The 17525-nt window shown below is 49.2% G+C and overlaps 1 protein-coding gene across 3 annotated transcripts in view; it reads left to right on the forward strand.

Moving 5' to 3' along the window:
• Window positions 1–1735: 1735 nt before the first annotated feature.
• RGS9 (regulator of G protein signaling 9) overlaps window positions 1736–17525 on the forward strand; it is an 89193-nt gene continuing 73403 nt past the window's right edge. Inside the window, exon 1 of one of the 3 annotated variants that reach the window (XM_003913311.3) lies at window positions 1736–1990. In XM_003913311.3, coding sequence (XP_003913360.1) covers window positions 1934–1990 — 57 coding nt within the window. In that variant the 5' untranslated portion in view covers window positions 1736–1933. Of the gene's footprint in view, window positions 1991–7227; window positions 7678–17525 lie in introns of those variants that run through there. The other 2 variants (XM_009191040.2, XM_009191041.4) reach the window with 2 other exon arrangements.

Genomic DNA, 17525 nt, shown 5'->3' on the forward strand with positions numbered 1-17525 from the left:
TCCATAGTTTTCATCAGATTCTTACAGGTAAATATCACCTGTGAGAATGGATAAGAACCACTGCTTTTTTTTTGAGACAGAGTCTGACTCTGTCACCCAGGCTGGAGTGCAGTGGCTCAGTCCTGGCTCACTGCAGCCTCTGGGTTCAAGTGATTCTTGCGCCTCGGCCTCCTGAGTAGCTGGGATTACAGGTTGCGCCACTAGGCTGATTGATTTCTGTATTTTTAATAGAGATAGGGTTTTGCCATGTTGGCCAGCCTGGTCTCAAACTCCTGACCTCAAGTGATTCGCCTGCCTGGGCCTCCCAAAGTGCTGGAATTATAGGCGTGAGCCACCACAGCCAGCCAAGAACCACTGCTTTAAAGGGACATTGGTTGACTGTGCCTTTCTAAGGTAAACGCCTTCTTGTTTTCTTCCAACTTAAACATTTTATCTGCTACACTCAATAACCACCGAGTATGTTTAAGAGAAAGTGCTTTATATGACAAAGCAGAAGGGCTCTTCATAGTAACTTAGAGGCTTCATCCTTGCATTTTTCTCAAGATGAAAATGCTGACATAATGTGGTGTCAGTGTAGGTTCATCAATTGTAACAAATGGGCCACTCCAGTGGAGGATGTTGATCATGGAGGAGGCTGTGCGTGTGTGGGGAGAGGGGATATATAACATGTCCCTATACCTTCTGCTCAGTTGTGCTGTGAACCTAAAACTGCTCTAAAAAATAAAGTCTATTAAAATAAGCAAACCAGCCAGCTGCAGTGGCTCACTCCTGTAATCCCAGCACTTTGGGAGGCCGAGGTGGGCAGATCGATTGAGCCCAGGAGTTTGAAACCAGCCTTGGCAACATAGTGAAACCCTCTCCACAAACAATTTTTGTAAAAATTAGCTGGGGGTGGTGGCGCAGGCCTGTAGCCCCAGCTACTGCGGAGGCTGAGGTGGCAGGATTGTTTGAGCCTGGGAGGTTGTGGCTGCAACGAACCGTGATCACACCACTGCACTCCAGCCTGGGTGACAGAGCAAGACCCTGTCTCAAAAAAAAGTTAAACAACAACAACAACAGCAAACCCCAATCAACCAACCAACTAACCGAAACACTAAGAACCAGAGAAGTAAAACATAATTCGCTCAATGCCAGACAGCTAGCCCGGTGAGCACTATAACCTTCCCCTCTTCCTTCTTCACTTCTTTGCTCTCTCTTTTTAAACCCACATCTTAGCAATTCCTGTGCTATTGGGTCAATAAATCGCCACCTCTGATTTTTTTTTTCTAAGCATCTATTGAGGGCCAAGCACTGTGTTACATATCTCCTCATTAAAATGGTAGAGCAACCTTTTCTATATGATCCTCTTCTACATAGCAACCTCATCTATTATGATCCCATTTTCCAATTTTTACTTTTGAGTGAAGGACATTGACACTTAGAGACTGTAAGGAACTTACCCAGGGCTGCCGGCTTGTTAATGGCAGAGCTGAAATAGGAAAGTCCGTATTTTCCACCGCGCTGCATTAGTGAGGGCTCTTTGTGTCACTTCTCTGCATAACTCCGCCCCAAGTTAAATGTCTCGCTCATCCCACCGGGTCCCCCTCCTCCTCCTGCTCCTCCTCCCGGGGCCCTGCCCTGCGGGTCTCACCTGCTGCTCCGCGGGGTCCCGGCGAGGGGCGGACAGCGCCCCCTGGCGGCAGGTGGGCGCCCGCGCAGCGCATGCTAATGAGCCCGCGGCACCGCTCGCGGATTGGCTGGCGCGGATTCCAGCTGCTTTCCAAGTCAGCGGCGCCTAGTGAGAGTCAGGGGGGCCCGGCCCGCGCCCTCCCCGCCCAGCCGCCTCCCCGTCGACGCCCAGGGCTGGGGCGAGCCAGGCTGCCATTCGAACTTGGGGGGCTTCTCCTCTTGTCTCCCACTGGTGTTCTGGCTGGGAATCCATCCAGGGGCCAAGATGACAATCCGACACCAAGGCCAGCAGTACAGGCCGAGGATGGCATTTCTCCAAAAGGTAATCCTGGCCCCTCACCTGGGCCCTGGGAGGCGGGCGGGGGACCGCGTCTGCGAGGCGTCCGAGGACACGTGGGGCAGGAGTGGAGGGCACCCCTTTGGGTCGATTTGTGCTGCTCGATTTTATTAAGTGACTTCTTTGCTGTGTGTGTCGATATTGATGACTATAATAATTAGGTTTTCGTGTGCCCTGCCTGTAGTGGAGAATCTGAAGCCAGCGCGGATGGTCTGCGGGAGGTGAAAACAACCTGTTACTCGGGAGAGGCAGGTTCAGTTCAGGCTGTGGCAGATTTGAGACAGCCTGCTGATATTGTTGTAAGACGACCAGATGTGACATTACCATTTTTGCCTTTTTTTCCTGATTCAAAACTGCACTATTTTAAAGTGTGTGTGTGTGTGTGTGTGTGTGTACACATAGCCCATGAAAACGGGGTGATTTGTAGGATAAAGGGCCACCTTAAAGAGCCCTCATTTGAGTGTGTCTATCTGTGCATCTCCCGCTGTCTGCGCTGGCGGCAGAAGTCCCAACCTTTTCGCTTCCCTTGTGAATGCTTTCCCAGACAAAGTGTCCGGGCACAGGGTGTGCACACAGGATGGACATGTGGGAGGTGGAATGCACCTGTGGGGTGATGTGTGTGGGGACAAAGTGGTTCATTTAGTTCTGAGCTTCTGAGATAATCACTGTCAGAAGAGATCTATAGAGGATTCGGTCCTGGGTCACGTCTTTGTCCTTCCTCCCACCCATAGCCACTTTTCACAGCGTAGTGTCCATCTTCTTAGGCTTATCTTGTTAAGTAGAATTAGTTGAATGTTTTGTGACGAGCTGGGCTCTCCCTGAGCCCCTGGAGCTCAGCAAATTGGTATAGTCGGTGACCACTGTCCTGATTTGCCCAGGACTTTCAGTGCTAAAACCGGGACAGTCCTGGGGACCCCGGGACAGTTGGTTGCATTTGATCCACCTACTTCAGGATGCTCGTGCTCATCTCCTGGGTAGTAGAGGTGTGGGTATCATCCATAAAGCAGACAGGCTGGATGTTGTTTCCCTCAGAAAGAACCCTGAGAGCCTGTATTGCAGATACCAGTTACTAAAAGCAGAAGAAACTGCCTAAGTCGGCTATCTCAAAGCCACACATCATCTTCCAGGATTTACCCTAGGACTGCCTCCTCCCAGGCAGGACAGCTCTGGCTTGGGGGCTCAGAGAGTAATTGTCTGGAGATATTCAATTTGTTTATTGAATCTCTGGCATTCTTTTCCATCACGACTCTTCTCTAGTAGATTCTCCTCTCTTTACCTTGGTCTTCTAACTAGTGTCTTGGTCTCTAGTCTCTCCTCCACCCAGGCTGCCCTTCTCCTCCCCAGCCACCCCTCCTCCACCCCAGCATCCTCTCTTCCACCCTAGCCTCCTCTCCCGCCCGCTCCCTCCACCTCCCTCCTTCCATCCACTCCTTCCCCTCCTCCCTTCCTTCCCTGGCCTCCACCCAAACTCCATCCATGTCCTTCCTCCACCCTGTTCCACCAAACTCTTCCTCCTCCTTCCACCTCCATTCCACTCCAGCTCCCCCCTCCACCTTTCCTTCCTCCATCCTCTTCCTATTCCTTCCTTCCATTGTCCTCCTCCCTTCCTCCTCCTCCATCCTTTCCCCTCCTAACCTCCATCCCCTCTTCCACCCGTCTCCTCCATGTCTTCCCTACACAGTTTTTCAATCCAATGTTTGACCTCCTTGAGACATCCACTTTTCCATTGGGATGGTGGCCTTCCCCTGAGCACCCTGGCTACGAGATCCAGCTCCACCATGTTCTAAACTGCCTCTGCCTGCCTACTTCACTCAGGAAGCTGGCAGGCAGCTGGGCTCACCTCAGGCTTCAGCTTCCTTTTTTAGGAACCTGGTAGCACTTCATGCCTCAGGGTCCGTCTGCTGGGAAAGTCCTTTCTCCCCCTCTCGCTTGCCAAGCTCCACTTCTCTTCCCATGCCCAGCTCAGCTACCCCTCGTCCGTGAAGGCTGGTTCTCCTAATGCCCCTGGGCAGGACAGCTCCCTTCTCTGTGCCCTACAGACCCTGCCGTACCTCCAGCATTGCTCTTTCCCTAGACCTTGTGCTGGTAAGGGCCCTATTATCCTGTATATCTGTGTATGTATTGGTCATGTCACAGAGCTCCTTGGAGCAGGGGACAGAATAAAGTTCTGCAGAACAGGCCTCAAGAGCCTGTGCCAGGCGATCCTTAATGAAGACCCAGCTGCATTCTATGTCCAGCTTTCTGGAGAAGGGCCTGGAACTAAAAAGCGTGGACCTGGGTGCAACTGTCACTCACCACTCGTTCTGTGCATGTGATGAAGTACGCTGTCTGTGTCCATGATGGGGTGGGGAGGGGCGTTAATGTGCATTATCTCATCTATTTCATAAGCTGGAGGTTATGGTCACCATTTCACAAAGAAGAAAGCTGAGGCTCAGAGAGTCTAAGCGGCTTGCCAGTCACGCAGCACTAGATGGTGAAACCAGGAAGAAATACAGGAGTGGTCGTTGTGTGTCACAAGTGGTGATGCAATGCCAGGAGCTTTCCCATGATGTAAGGCAGAGTGTGGAGGCTGTGGGAAAGCCCGGCTCAATGTGCTTAGGGACACAGAGCGGAGACCTGAAGGATACACAGGGGTTTCCAGGCAGAAACGGAAAGATGTTTCGGGCAGAGGGACCAGTGCAGGCACAGAGGCGTGCGAAAGCTAGGGGGGTGGGGCCGTGTTCTGTAATGGATGGATTTTGAAGTGCAAGGGGAGTGGGAAGCTGGAAAGGAAGGCGGAGGTAGCAGGTGCATATGGGCCTTCAAGACCTGTGAAAGGTTTGGTTTTATCTTGTACAGAGCCACTACAGAAATTGGAATGGGCAAGTGATATGGCAGATTTGCAAATTAAGAAGACCACTGGTGGGCCAGATGCAGTGGGTCATGTCTGTAATCCCAGCAGTTTGGGAGGCCGAGGTCAGCCTGGCCAACATGGCAAAACCCTGTGACTACTAAAAATATAAAAATTAGCGGGGCGTGGTGGTGGGCACCTGTAATCCCAGCTACTTGGGAGGCTGAGGCAGGAGAATCGCTTGAACCCGGGAGGTGGAAGTTGCAGTAACTTGAGTTCACGAGTTCATGCCACTACACTCCAGCCTGGGTGACAGAGAGATTCTGTATAAAAAAAAAAAAAAAAAAAATAGGCCACTGGTGTGAGCCAGAGGAATGGGTGGGATGCCTTCTCCCTGAACTAAGAGAGTTCATTCAGGATCCTCTGTGCCCCTGCAGCTCCAGCCTCTTGAGAAATGACAGCTGTCATGGGGCCAGGGAGAGCCATGCTGGTCAGAAAGGTCCTTGTGCGATTCCTGAGGTTCTCACACCCATGCCTCCATCTCAGTCTCAATGTAACCATGGGTCAGCATGCCCACCAGCCATGCTGTTGCCCACCTCTGATGCCTGGGCTCGTTTAAGATGTGGTAGAAAGAGGCAGAGGCTTTGCTGGGGAATTAGCTGATGGCACACAGTGGACAGATGAACGCAGGTAGGTGGCCTCCTGTGGTTCCGGCACCCATGGACTCTTGTTCTGGGGATGGCCCATTCCCCTTTGCAATTACCAGATCACCCTCCAAGCCAGTACCACCACCGCCCTTGGGATTCACCATGGGATGGACTTTCTTGGGGAAGCCTTCTGGTAGACAGCTTTGTTTTCCTGTGTGGCTTCTGGCAGCTCTTTTTGCCTGAGAAAGGAATGCAGAAGCAGGAATATTGAGGATATTCAGGCAGAGTTTGGCATCTCTTGCTTGTAATGTTCTTTCATTCAATACAGACACATAATTGGGCACTTATGGGCTAGATGCCAGGTCCTGGGAGCACCAAGGAGCTTAGAGTCTAGTGGGGAAAGACAGATATGTAAACAAGGAGACAAGAATTGTTCCATAGGCTGTGACAGACATTGTTAGAGGATACATGTAACACCAAGCAGGGGGTGGTCAGTTCTATCTGGGGTCACGGGGGATCAGGACAGATTTCACAAGGGGGCTTGCAATGGAGTCGAATGATAAGAAGTCAGTAGTTTTTGGCCAGGAGGTTGGGGAAATGAGTGACATTTTAGGCAATACAAAACATGGACATGTAAAGTAGCAGGGTGGTTTGGGAGATTGCTTGGGGATCGGGAGAGCTGGCTCCAAGTGTGCAGGAAGTGAGCTTGGCATTGACGGAGGGGAAGGTTGGTAGGTAAGAACTCCCCAGAACTGCCTGTGCGGTGGCACACGCCTGTAATCCCAGTACTTTGGGAGGCCGAGGCAGGCTGATCACTAGGTCAGGAGTTCAAGACCAGCCTGGCTAATGTGGTAAAACCCTGTCTCTACTAAAAATACAAAAATTAGCTGGGCGTGGTGGCATGTGCCTGTATTCCCAGCTACTCAGGAGGCTGAGGCAGGAGAATCGCTTGAACCCAGGAGTCAGAGGCTGCAGTGAGCTGAGATTGTGCCACTGCACTGCAGCCTGGGTGACAGAGCGAGACTCAGTCTCAAAACAAACAAACAAAACAAAACAAACACAAAAAACCAAACAAACAAAAAGAAAAGCCCAGAACTGGAGGGCTTCCTAGGTCATGCTACAGAGTTTAATGACTTCTGTGTTTAATGAGAAGCTGTTTGACGTTTGAAAATCAGGGATGAATAAGATGAGTTGGTTTATAAGCTAGAAAGATGATTCTGGTGAGAGGGAATGAGTAATTCTCAACCTGGACTGCATTTTAAAAAACGTTAATATCAACTCACCGTACTTTGAGTTTCTGATTACTTGGCCTGGAAGTGAGGCTTAAGCATTGGTCTTTTTATGCCACTGGTTTTCTTCCTTCCTTTTTTTTTTTTTTTTTTTTTTTTGAGACTTGAGTCTGTCTCTGTTGCTTAGGCTAGAGAGCAGTGGTGAGATCTCCACTCACTGTAACCTCTGCCTCCAGGGTTCAAGTGATTCTCCTGCCTCAGCCTCCGAAGTAGCTGGGATTACAGGGACCTGCCACCATGCCTGGCTAATTTTTGTGTTTTCAGTAGAGACCCCCGTCTCTACAACAACATTCACCGTGTTGGTCAGGCTGGTCTCAAACTCCTGACCTCAGGTGATCCACCTGCCCTGGCCTCCTAAAGTGCTGGGATTGCAGGTGTAAGCCACCATGCCCGGCCTGGTTTTCTTTTTTTTAAACAATTTCTTTTTTTAGAGGTGGGGTTTCACTATATTGCCCAGGCCGGACTCAAACTCCTGGGCTCAAGGGATCTTCTCACCTTGGCCTCCTGAGTAATTTCACTTACAGGTGCCTGCCATCAGGCCAGGCTTAACCATTGCCCTTTTTGAAAAGTTTTCCAGGTGGTTTGAATGTGCAGTCAGGATGAAAGCCCCCAGGGACATTTGGCAATGTCTAAATACATTTTAGGTTGTCATACCTGGGGGTGCTCCTGGCATCTAGTAGGTGGAGGACATGGATGCTGCTAAACATCCTACAACACTCAGGACAGCCGCCCCCACCAACCCCCAAAGAATGATCCAGCTCCAAGCGTCGATGGGGCCACGGTTGAGAGCCCTGAGCGAAGGAGCACCCCGGAGGCTGGAGACAGATGCCACAGCTGGAAGGCAGAACCTGATAGTTCGGGAGACGGGTTAGAAGAAGTTCCACGGAGGTAGGATTGAGTGGGCAGGTAAGAGATGTGTTGTAAACAAAAGCAGTCAGACTGGGCAACGTACCAAGACCCATCTCTACAAAAAAATTAAAAAAATAGCTGGGGGCCAGGAGCCATGGCTCACGCCTTTATCCCTGCACTTTGGGAGGCCAAGGTGGGTGGATCACTTGAGCCTAGGTATTTGAGACTAGCCTGGGCAACATGGTGAAACCCTGTGTCTACCAAAAATACAAACACACACACACAAACAAATGAGCTGGGCGTGCTGGCAGGCATCTCTAGTCCCAGCTCCTTGGGAGGCTGAGGTATGAAAATCACCTGAACCTAGGAGGCAGAGGTTGCAGTGAGCTGGGATTGTGCCACTGCACTCCAGCCTGGGTGACAGAGCCAGAACCTGTCTCAAAAAAAAAAAAAAAAAAAAAAAAAATTAGCTGGGCAGGGTGGCACTTGCCTGTAGTCTTAGCTATGGGACGCTAAAGTGGGAGGATCACTTGTGCCCAGGAGTTTCAGGCCACAGTGAGCTATGATCGTGCCACTGCACTCCAGCCTGAAAAAAAAAAAGGGATAAAAAAGCCCATTCAACAGAAGTTGGCCACATCTTGGCTGGGGTCGCCTGGAACAATTCCCAGGCTTTTGACCAGGGTGGGAAGAGCAGATTTTGGTGAAAGACTACGAAGCACTGGTTAGGGCATAGTGCTCGTGTCTGAGCGTCTGGGAGACATTGGGCGAGACAACGGGAGGGTGGCTGGACTCTGTGTGGCCAGGCTTATTAGCAGGAACACATCCTCCTCTGTTAGAAAAACAACTCTGCAGTTCTGGGTCACTTTTCCCATCTCTGTATAGAAAAGTACCGATTGTTATTGTTCCCCCGGGTGCCTTCTCCAGCTTAAAGGAAAATTCCAGCCCCAGAGATCTTCCGCCGTGAGTGACAGCTCCTTAATGTGAGGAGCAGCGTGGGCGTGGTGGGTGGGATGTCAGATCCATCAAAGCCCTCATTCCTGATCCCTCTGTGATGTCGGGGTTCCCTGGCACGCCCACTGTCATGCCTCAGCACGTTGGCATCTGAGAGGGGAAAGGTGCAGCTGACACCCTGACACCCTTCTCCCCAACACGGGGTCAGACAGGGTCCCGCGGTGGCCTGGTTGTGCAGCACTGACATGTTGCCTGGGAACGAAGCAGGGCTGATGCTTTGTCTTGGGCGGAGCTGGGAAGCAGAGTGCGTTTGGGAGTGAGAGTGTTGGCCTTTGAGGGTGAGGATGCCCCCGAGGACACAAGGAGGAGAGTGCAAGGTCTGCTGAAGTTTGCAGCAGAATAGCAAGGGCATCTCACTCCCTGGAGAACTCAGGAAACAGTTCAGATTCTCCCCTGTCTGTGCAGGGGAAGGGATGTTTCTGATTGAATATAGGACACAGAGTCTGCATGAGTTTGTAGGACCGTTGTCACAAAGAACCATAGACTGAGTGGCTTAAGCAACAGATACTTCTTTGCTGACAGTTCTGAAGGCTGGAAGTCAGAGATCAAAGTGTGGCACGGTTGGCTTCTCCTGAAGCTTCTCTCTTTGGCTCGCAGATGGCTGCTCTCTCTCTGTCCTCGCATCATCTTCCCTCTGTGTCTCTCTGTGTCCTAATCTGTTCTCATAAAGACACTGGTCATAGGGGATTAGGGTCCACTCCGTGACCTCATTTCACCGCTTTATTTTATTTTTTTATTTTTATTGAGACTGAGTCTCGCTCTGTCGCCCAGGCTGGAGTGCAATGGCGAGGTCTCGGCTCACCGCAACCTCCGCCTCCTGGGTTCAAGAGATTCTTCTGCCTCAGCCTCTCGAGTAACTGGGACTACAGGTGCCCGCCACCATGCCTGGCTAATTTTTTTGTATTTTTAGTAAAGACGGGGTTTCACCATATCGGCCAGGCTGGTCTTGAACTCCTGACCTCTTGATCCGTCCACCTCGGCCTCCCAAAGTACTGGGATTACAGGCATGAGCCATATGCCCAGCCTCATTTTTACTTTTTTGAGACTGAGTCTCGTTCCGTGACCAGGCTGGAGTGCAGTGGCTTGATCTCGGCTCACTGCAACCTCTGCCTGCCGGGTTCAAGCGATTCTTCTGCCTCAGCTCCTGAGTAGCTGGGATTGTAGGTGCCTGCCACCACTCCTGGCTTTTATTTATTTATTTATTTATTTATTTATTTATTTATTTATTTGTATTTTTAATAGAGATGAGGTTTTGCCATGTTGGCCAGGCTGGTCTCAAACTCCTGACCTCAAATGATCCACCCATCTCAGCCTCCCAAATTGCTGGGATTACAGGCATGAGCCACTGCACCTGGCCTCATTTCACCTCTTTAAAGATTTTATCTCCAAAAGCAGTCACGTTCTGAGGTACTGAGACTTAGGACTTCAATGTACGAATTTATAGGGGGACGCAGTTCAGCCCATAGAGCTAGAGTTCTGTGGTTTCCTGGGGTGACTGAGGAGACGCCTCAGAGGAATTTGTACGGGGAAAGGTCTGAGGAGAAAGGATCGGGATCCCAATGGGCCGAACTCCCTCAAAATGTTCCTGAGGTTCACGTGACATTCCCTCCTCCCACCCAGCCCTTCTTTCTGTGAAGGGTGACACACCTGCTAGAAAGAAATCTGACTCCCCTCATTGTGTTTTAAAAATAACTCTCATTATTCCTCCTCTGAAGGTTATTTTCAAAGTCTTTATAACTCGATTTTTTAAAAATGCAAAACAAGGAATCAAATCTGCCAACTTTCTGTCGGAGAAACTCAGGTTTCTAACTTTTAAAGTGGGATTATATGTCTTCTCCAATATATGGACTCCCTGTTTTTATAACATGCTGTTGTTACATCTAATAAAAACCATTTTGAATGAAGGCAGCCTTTCATCCGGCAGCTAATGTGGGAAAAAGGAGTCTTGGGCCCTCATATTAGAAAACCTTGGCCGGGCATGGTGGCTCACACCTGTAATCCCAGCACTTTGGGAGACCAAGGCAGGCGCATCACGAGGTCAAGAGATTGAGACCATCCTGGCAAACATGGTGAAACCCCGTCTCTACTAAAAGTACAAAAATTAGCTGGGTTTGGTGGTGTGCACCTGTAGTCCCAGCTACTTGGGAGGCTGAGGCAGGAGAATCGCTTGAACCCGGGAGGCGGAGGTTGTAGTGAGCCAAGATCCACCACTGCACTCCAGCTTGGCAACAGAATGAGACTCCGTCTCAAAAAAAAAAAAAAAAAGAAAAAAAGAAAAAAAAGAAAATCTTGGCCAGGCGTGGTGGCTCACACCTGTAATCTCAGCACTTTGGGAGGCTGAGGCGGGCAGATCACAGGAGTTTGAGACCAGCCTGGGCAACATGGTGAAACCTCGTCTCTACTAAAATACAAAAAATTAGCGTGGGGTGCGTGCCTGTAGTCCTGGCTACTTGGGAGTCTGAGGCATGAGAATCGCTTGAGCCTGGGAGGTGGAGGTTACAGTGAGCCAAGATCACGCCACTACACTCCAGCTTAGGCTATGGAGTGAGACTCCGTCTCAAAAACAAACAAACAAACAAAAGAAAATCAGTCACTTCTTGGGTACCATGGAGACCTGAGGTCACAGTTAGTGGAGAACTCCAGGAGTCACTTCCGCAACCTGTCGGCTCCTTCGTTCCCTGGGCCACTCCCAGGAGCAGCAGCTCTACCTCCCAGCGCCCCGCAAACACCCTCCTGGGGTTGTCCCTTTGCTCCCCTCATTGCTGCTGGACCTACAGCTGACCCAGTGACCTCAGATGCCGCCAAGTCCTGACACTGCAGATGGCCGAGGACTATGGCTCTGAGTCCTTGTTCCAAAGACAATTCCGTGAGCCGAGAATGTATCCGTGCAGAGGAAGCTGACAGTCAGTCTTGCACTGGGAGTCCCTGGAGCTGCCTGGGTTCTGCACGCTGGCTGGCTCTGTGCTCAGAGTGGCCTCAGCTGTGTACCTGCCCTTGGCCCATTTCTTGAAATCATGGTTCAGCTGCAAATGCTGGTTTAGCAACAAAGATTGAAGTAGGGAATCTCACCCCTCAGCATCAAATTAGGACATGGTCCCACGCTCCTTGGGAAGGTGGGAGCCTTCCAGCTTCAGGCTGCCTGAGTGACAGGCCGCAGGTAGCATTTTTCCACTTCAGGACTCCCTTGAATGACCCGTCACCTTGAATGCACCTGGATCATTCTCTCTCTCTTTTAAAAACTTTTTTTTTTTTTTGAGACAGAGTCTCACTGTGTTACCTAGGCTGGAGTGCGGTGGCGTGATCTCAGTTCACTGCAACCTCCACCTCCCGGGTTCAAGTGATTCTGCTGCCTCAGCCTCCTGAGTAGCTGGGATTACAGGCATGTGCCATCACACCCGACTAATTTTTGTTTTTTTTGTAGAGATGGGGTTTCACCTTGTTGGCCAGGCTGGTGTTGAACTCCTGCCCTCAAATGATCTGTCTGCTTCACCCTCAAAGTGCAAGGATTACAGGCGTGAGCCACTGTGCCCGGCCTCTCTTTAAAAATTTTTTATTTTATTGCGGTAAGAACATTTAACATGAGATCTACCCTTTCAAAACTAAGTGCGTAATACAATATTGTTGACTTGAGGTACACTGTTGTACAGTACATGTCTAGAATGTATTCATCTCATTTAACTGAAAGTTCTTTATGTCTGTTGAGTAGCAACTCCCCGTTTTCCATTCTCCCTGACCCCTGGCAACCACCATTCTGATATTTGATCTATGAATTCGTCTATTCTAGGTACTTCATGTAAGTGGAATCGTGTGGTATTTGTCCTTCTGTGACTGACCTATTTCACTTAGCATAATGAACCCCAGGTTCATCCATTTGCTTGCATATTGCAGAATTTCCTTCTTTTCAAAAGCCAAACAATGTTCTTTTGTATGCATAGAACACATTTTCTTTGTTCATCTGATAGTGGACACTTAGGTTATTTCCACATTTTGGCTAACGTGAATAGTGCTGCAGTGAACATGGGGGTGCAGGTATCTTTTGCAGAGCCTGATTTCAATTCTTTTGGATACATACCCAGAAGTGGTATTGTTGGATGCTGTGGTAGTTCTATTTTTAATTTTTCTGATGAACCTCCATACTGTTTTCCACAGCAGCTGCACCATTTTGCATTTCTACCAACAGTGCTCAGGGTTCCCATTTCAATGTCTTTCCATTTCTGAATTAAGAAACCTGAGTCCTTCTTATACCACCCCTCCCTTGGAGTGAAGCTGGGTCCTCACCATCTATGGAGATTCTGTTGGCCCTCTCTGCACTCTTTTTATGATCATCTCAGCCAGTCTGCAGTTGCTATTTTTTGAGGGGGTGGGCAGGGAGAGGAGGACAAGGGCTCCCTGTGTTTCCCAGGCTGGTTTTGAACTCCTGGGCTCAAGTGATCTTCCTGCTTTAGCCTTCCGGGTAGCTGGGATTACAGGCATGAGCCACCATGTCTGACTTGCAATTGCTATTTCATAAATACTTTGTGCACAGAATGATATGAAATACTTTGTATGCTTAATCTCATTTCGTCTTCACAATATCCCTATGATGAATGGTTTTGGTGTTTTTTTGTTTTTGTTTTTGTTTTTGTTTTGAGACAAGGTCTCACTGTTGTGCAGACTGGAGTGCAGTGATGTGATCTCGGCTCACTGCAATCTCTGCCTCCTGGGTTCAAGGGATTCTCCCACCTCAGCCTCCCAAGTGGCTGGGACTATAGGCACCTGCCACCACACCTGGGTAATTTTTGTATTTTTGTCAGATATGGTGTTTCACCGTGTTGACCAGGCTGGTCTTGGACTCCTGACCTCAAGTGATCCACCCACCTTGGCCTCCCAAAATGCTGAGATTACAGGCATGAGCCATCACACCGGGCCTGATACTATTGTAAGCTCTGTTTTACAGATAAATGAGTCCTAGTGAAATTTAGCAATTTACCTAAAGCCTCTAGCTTCTAAATTGGAGCAGAGATGTGAACTGAGCTTTCTCTGCATTCAGACTCCTAGCTTTCATATTAGTTAACTTTTTATTTTCATGTAACTGTCTGCTTAACTCTCTGAAGACTGGGTATATGTCTTCTACCTTGTATCCTTGCAGTGCAGAGTTCTTAATACATGCTCCATAAATACCTATACTTATTTGCTTTGTTGACCTGGGTTTCTATTCCTGGGCACCTGAACACAACCCTGCATGCAAAGTTTCAAAATGTATTAGTATGAATGCTACTAATATTAGTAATTCTAACCATAGCAATGAACATATGTCTCTCCTGACACAGCATATATCATTATGCATACATAACATATATCTCTCCTTATAGAGCGTTTTACATAATTAAATTCTAAGGGATTATAAAGCCACAAATTAATTAAATTCTGAGGTATTATAGAATCATTTACTAGTCCACATACTATCATGGTGCCCATGTTATGGCAGAGAAAGGAGATTCAGAGAGGTTAAGTGAGTTGCCCAAGATCCTGCAGTAGAGAGAGAGGGGAAATCCCACAGAGCCTGAGTGCTTTTTCTTTGGACCGCAAGCAAGTACCTTCAGATCACAAAAGGATTTTGCAAATTTTAATGAGCCAGTGTTGGGAGATGTTGTTTAATTCAATGCCAAGAGACTAATGATGGTGTAAGCAAGGTGGCTAAATGGAGGGGAGAGGGGAAACAGGTAAATGGATGAAATGTTCTACTTCAGGTAATGGTGGGAATGTGGACAGACTGGGTGTGAGAACAGCCTTCCACGTGGATGTCCAGCTGCACGCAGCAGCCCAGACCTCAGGAGAGAGCCCTGGGCGTGAAGGCAGGAAAGGGCTTTGTTCCCCGCTGCCGGTTCACCTTCTGTGCTTCTGCTCCTGTGGCCCTTCCGCCTGGAACACCCTCACCCATGCTCCTTTTCTCTTTCTGCTTCCTAATACTTGCTAAACTTTGTAAAATTCAACCTAGGAAGCTGGGCGCAGTGGCTCATGCCTGTACTCCCGGTACTTTGGGAGGCCGAAGTGGGTGGATCATTTGAGATCAGGAGTTTGAGACCAGCCTGGCCAACATGGTAAAACCCTGTTTCTACTAAAAATACAAAAATTAGCTGGGCGTGATGGTGGGCGCCTGTAATCCCAGCTACTCGAGAGGCTGAGGCAAGAGAATCGCTTGAACTCAGGAGGTGGAGATTGCAGTGAGCTGAGATCGCGCCACTGTACTCCAGCCTGAGCAACAGAGCAAGACTCAGTCTAAAAAAAAAAGAAAGAAAAATCAATCTAGGAGGAGTCCTTCCCTCCTGCCCAGCCCTAGGCACTGCTGTGTTCACATGACACCATAGACTCACCCTTGTCATTGCACATTGTGCATTATCCTGGAATATGCTTGCACTGGTCAGTGAGATCTTTGGGCTCAGGGACCACAGCTGCTTCTCTCTGGTTTCCCAGAGTCCATCATGACTGCCTGGATGTCGAATGACCAACTGACCATTGGCAAGTACATCTGGGACATGGGGAGTAGACAGCTTTCCCGTTAGTGAGGGCTTTTCTAGGGGAACATGGAGTTTGAGACCTCTGCACATGAAGCTTTGTCAGGGTCAGTAGCAAACACCGAATAACAAGAGAAACACCTGGGGTTTTCTCTAGTCATCTTTGTTGACTAGTGTCAAACATCCAGTTTGTTTAAAAAAAAAATCCTTCAGGCTGGATGAGGTGGCTCACGACTATAATCTCAGCGCTTTGGGAGGCTGAGGCGGGTGGATCACTTGAGGTCAGGAGTTCAAGACCAGCCTGGCCAACACGGCGAAGCCCCATCTCTACTAAAAATACAAAAATTGGCCGGGCGTGGTGCCATTGTGTCTGTAATCCCAGCCACTCGGGAGGCTGAGGCAAGACAGTTGCTTGAGCCCAGGAAGTGACAGTTGCAGTGAGCCAAGTTCGTGCCACTGTGCTCCAGCCTGGGCGACAGAGGGAGACCTGCCTCAAAAAATAAAATAAAATAAAAATAAATCCTTCAGTTGATATTGTTTCCATTTGATTTTTTCAAGTGGGAAATAATTTTTAGTAATAAAAATGAAAAAAAAAAAAACTCTAAATGATAGTCAGGGCTGTCGTTGTGGCTGCCTTCCTGCAGTTCAGGCTTCCTCGGACAGTTTCTTAATTCTCTTTAGCTTCAACTCTCCCTGACATTCATGGCTCTAATTCATGTCTCTGACCCTGTCTCTTCTGAACCTGGGGCAGTCATTTCCAATCACCTCCCAGACGTTGTGGGAATCTCAGCAGCCCCTTGCAGTCGACCTGCCAAGGCAGATGCCTTTGCTTCCAGAAGTGGCTTCTTCTTTTGCATTTTCTAGTTTGGTAACTCGTAAATCTGGTCGCATAAGTTCCAAACCTTGGCATTATTCTGTGTCACCCTCAGTGAACCACTCAGTCACTTGCAAATACAGTTTATTTTTGCTCTTTTAGGGCTCTGAAAGTCATGCCTCCTTACCATCTTCCTGGCCACTGTCTCATTTATTTATTAATTCACATCACCTGCTTACTGGGTACTACCTATGTGCCAGGCACGCTTCCTGACACTTGACATCCGGCCGCAAACAACAACAGACAAAGACCCCTAGGAAGAGCTTACTTTCCAGGAGCAAAGGGAGATGCACCATCAACAATGTAATAACTAGGTCAATTATTTTGTATGTTTGAAGAACACGCATGCTCTTGAGAAACGGAGCAGGGGGTCAGGAATGCCAAGGGTGGAGTTCAGGGTTGCAGCTTTAGGAATGGTCAGGGTGGGCCTCCTGAGACCGTCAGAAGGGGAAGGAGGTGAGGAGGGGGCCAAATTGGTCTCTTGGGAAGACTGGCCCAGGTAGAGGGAACAGCCAGAGCATGGGACCCACCCAAGGCTGGCTGGGAGTGTCCTTGGTATGGCTGGGGGAAGGAAGGTGGCCAGTGTGGCTGGATCAGAGGGAGCTGGTGGGGAGTGGTAGGAAAGAAGTCAGAGAGGAAGGAGGTCCCGAACATGTAGACCAGTAGGGAAACTTTATCATTTACTCGGTGTCAAGTGGCCCTTGCAGTGGAACAGCCACGCAGAAGAGTGACATATTCTAAAATAATGGAAAGCCCATCTGCCTGCTCTGCTGACAGTACGAAGAGTGGGAGTGCTAAGGGTTGAAGCGCTGTCATTTCTTTTCTTTTTGTAAAAAGAGACAGGGTCTCGCTCTGTCACCCAGGCTGAGTGCAGTGGTGCGATCATAGCTCACTGTAGCCTGGAATTCCTGGGCTCAAGTGATCCTCCTGCCTCAGTCTCCCAAGTAGCTGGGAGCTACAGGCATGTGCCACCATGCCCAGATAATTTTTAACTTTTTTGTAGAGGCAAGACCTCACTATGTTGCCCGGGCAGGTCAGAAACTCCTGGACTCAAGCGATCCTCCCGCCTCTGCCTCCCAGAATTTGGGATTACAGGCATGAGCCCCTGTGCCTGGTCACTGTTGTTCCTCACCTGGGCTGTATGCAATAGCTTTGAAGAGGTCACTGCACTTTTCTCTACCTCTGCAAACTTCTTCATACTTCATGTTCTTCTCTCTGTCATGGGCCACGTTTCCAAAATGCTCTCCAGGAACAGTCACTGGAACAAAATCTACACTGCAGGGGTGGCTTTGAGGTCCATGTGATCTGGCCTCTACTGGCTATTCCAGCCGCAACTCCTGCTGTTTTCTGTTCCACTAACCCTGGGAGCTGTCATCCTTTCACGCCTTTGCCCATGGTGTTCCTTCACTTTCTGTCCAGCAAAATCCTTTCTTTTTTTTTTTGAGACAGAGTCTTGCTTTGTTGCCCAGGCTGGAGTGCAGTGGCGTGATCTCGGCTCACTGCAAGCTCCGCCTCCCGGGTTCATG

This window comes from Papio anubis, chromosome 17 (assembly GCF_008728515.1).
Source record: "Papio anubis isolate 15944 chromosome 17, Panubis1.0, whole genome shotgun sequence".
Classification (NCBI taxonomy): Eukaryota; Metazoa; Chordata; class Mammalia; order Primates; family Cercopithecidae; genus Papio; species Papio anubis.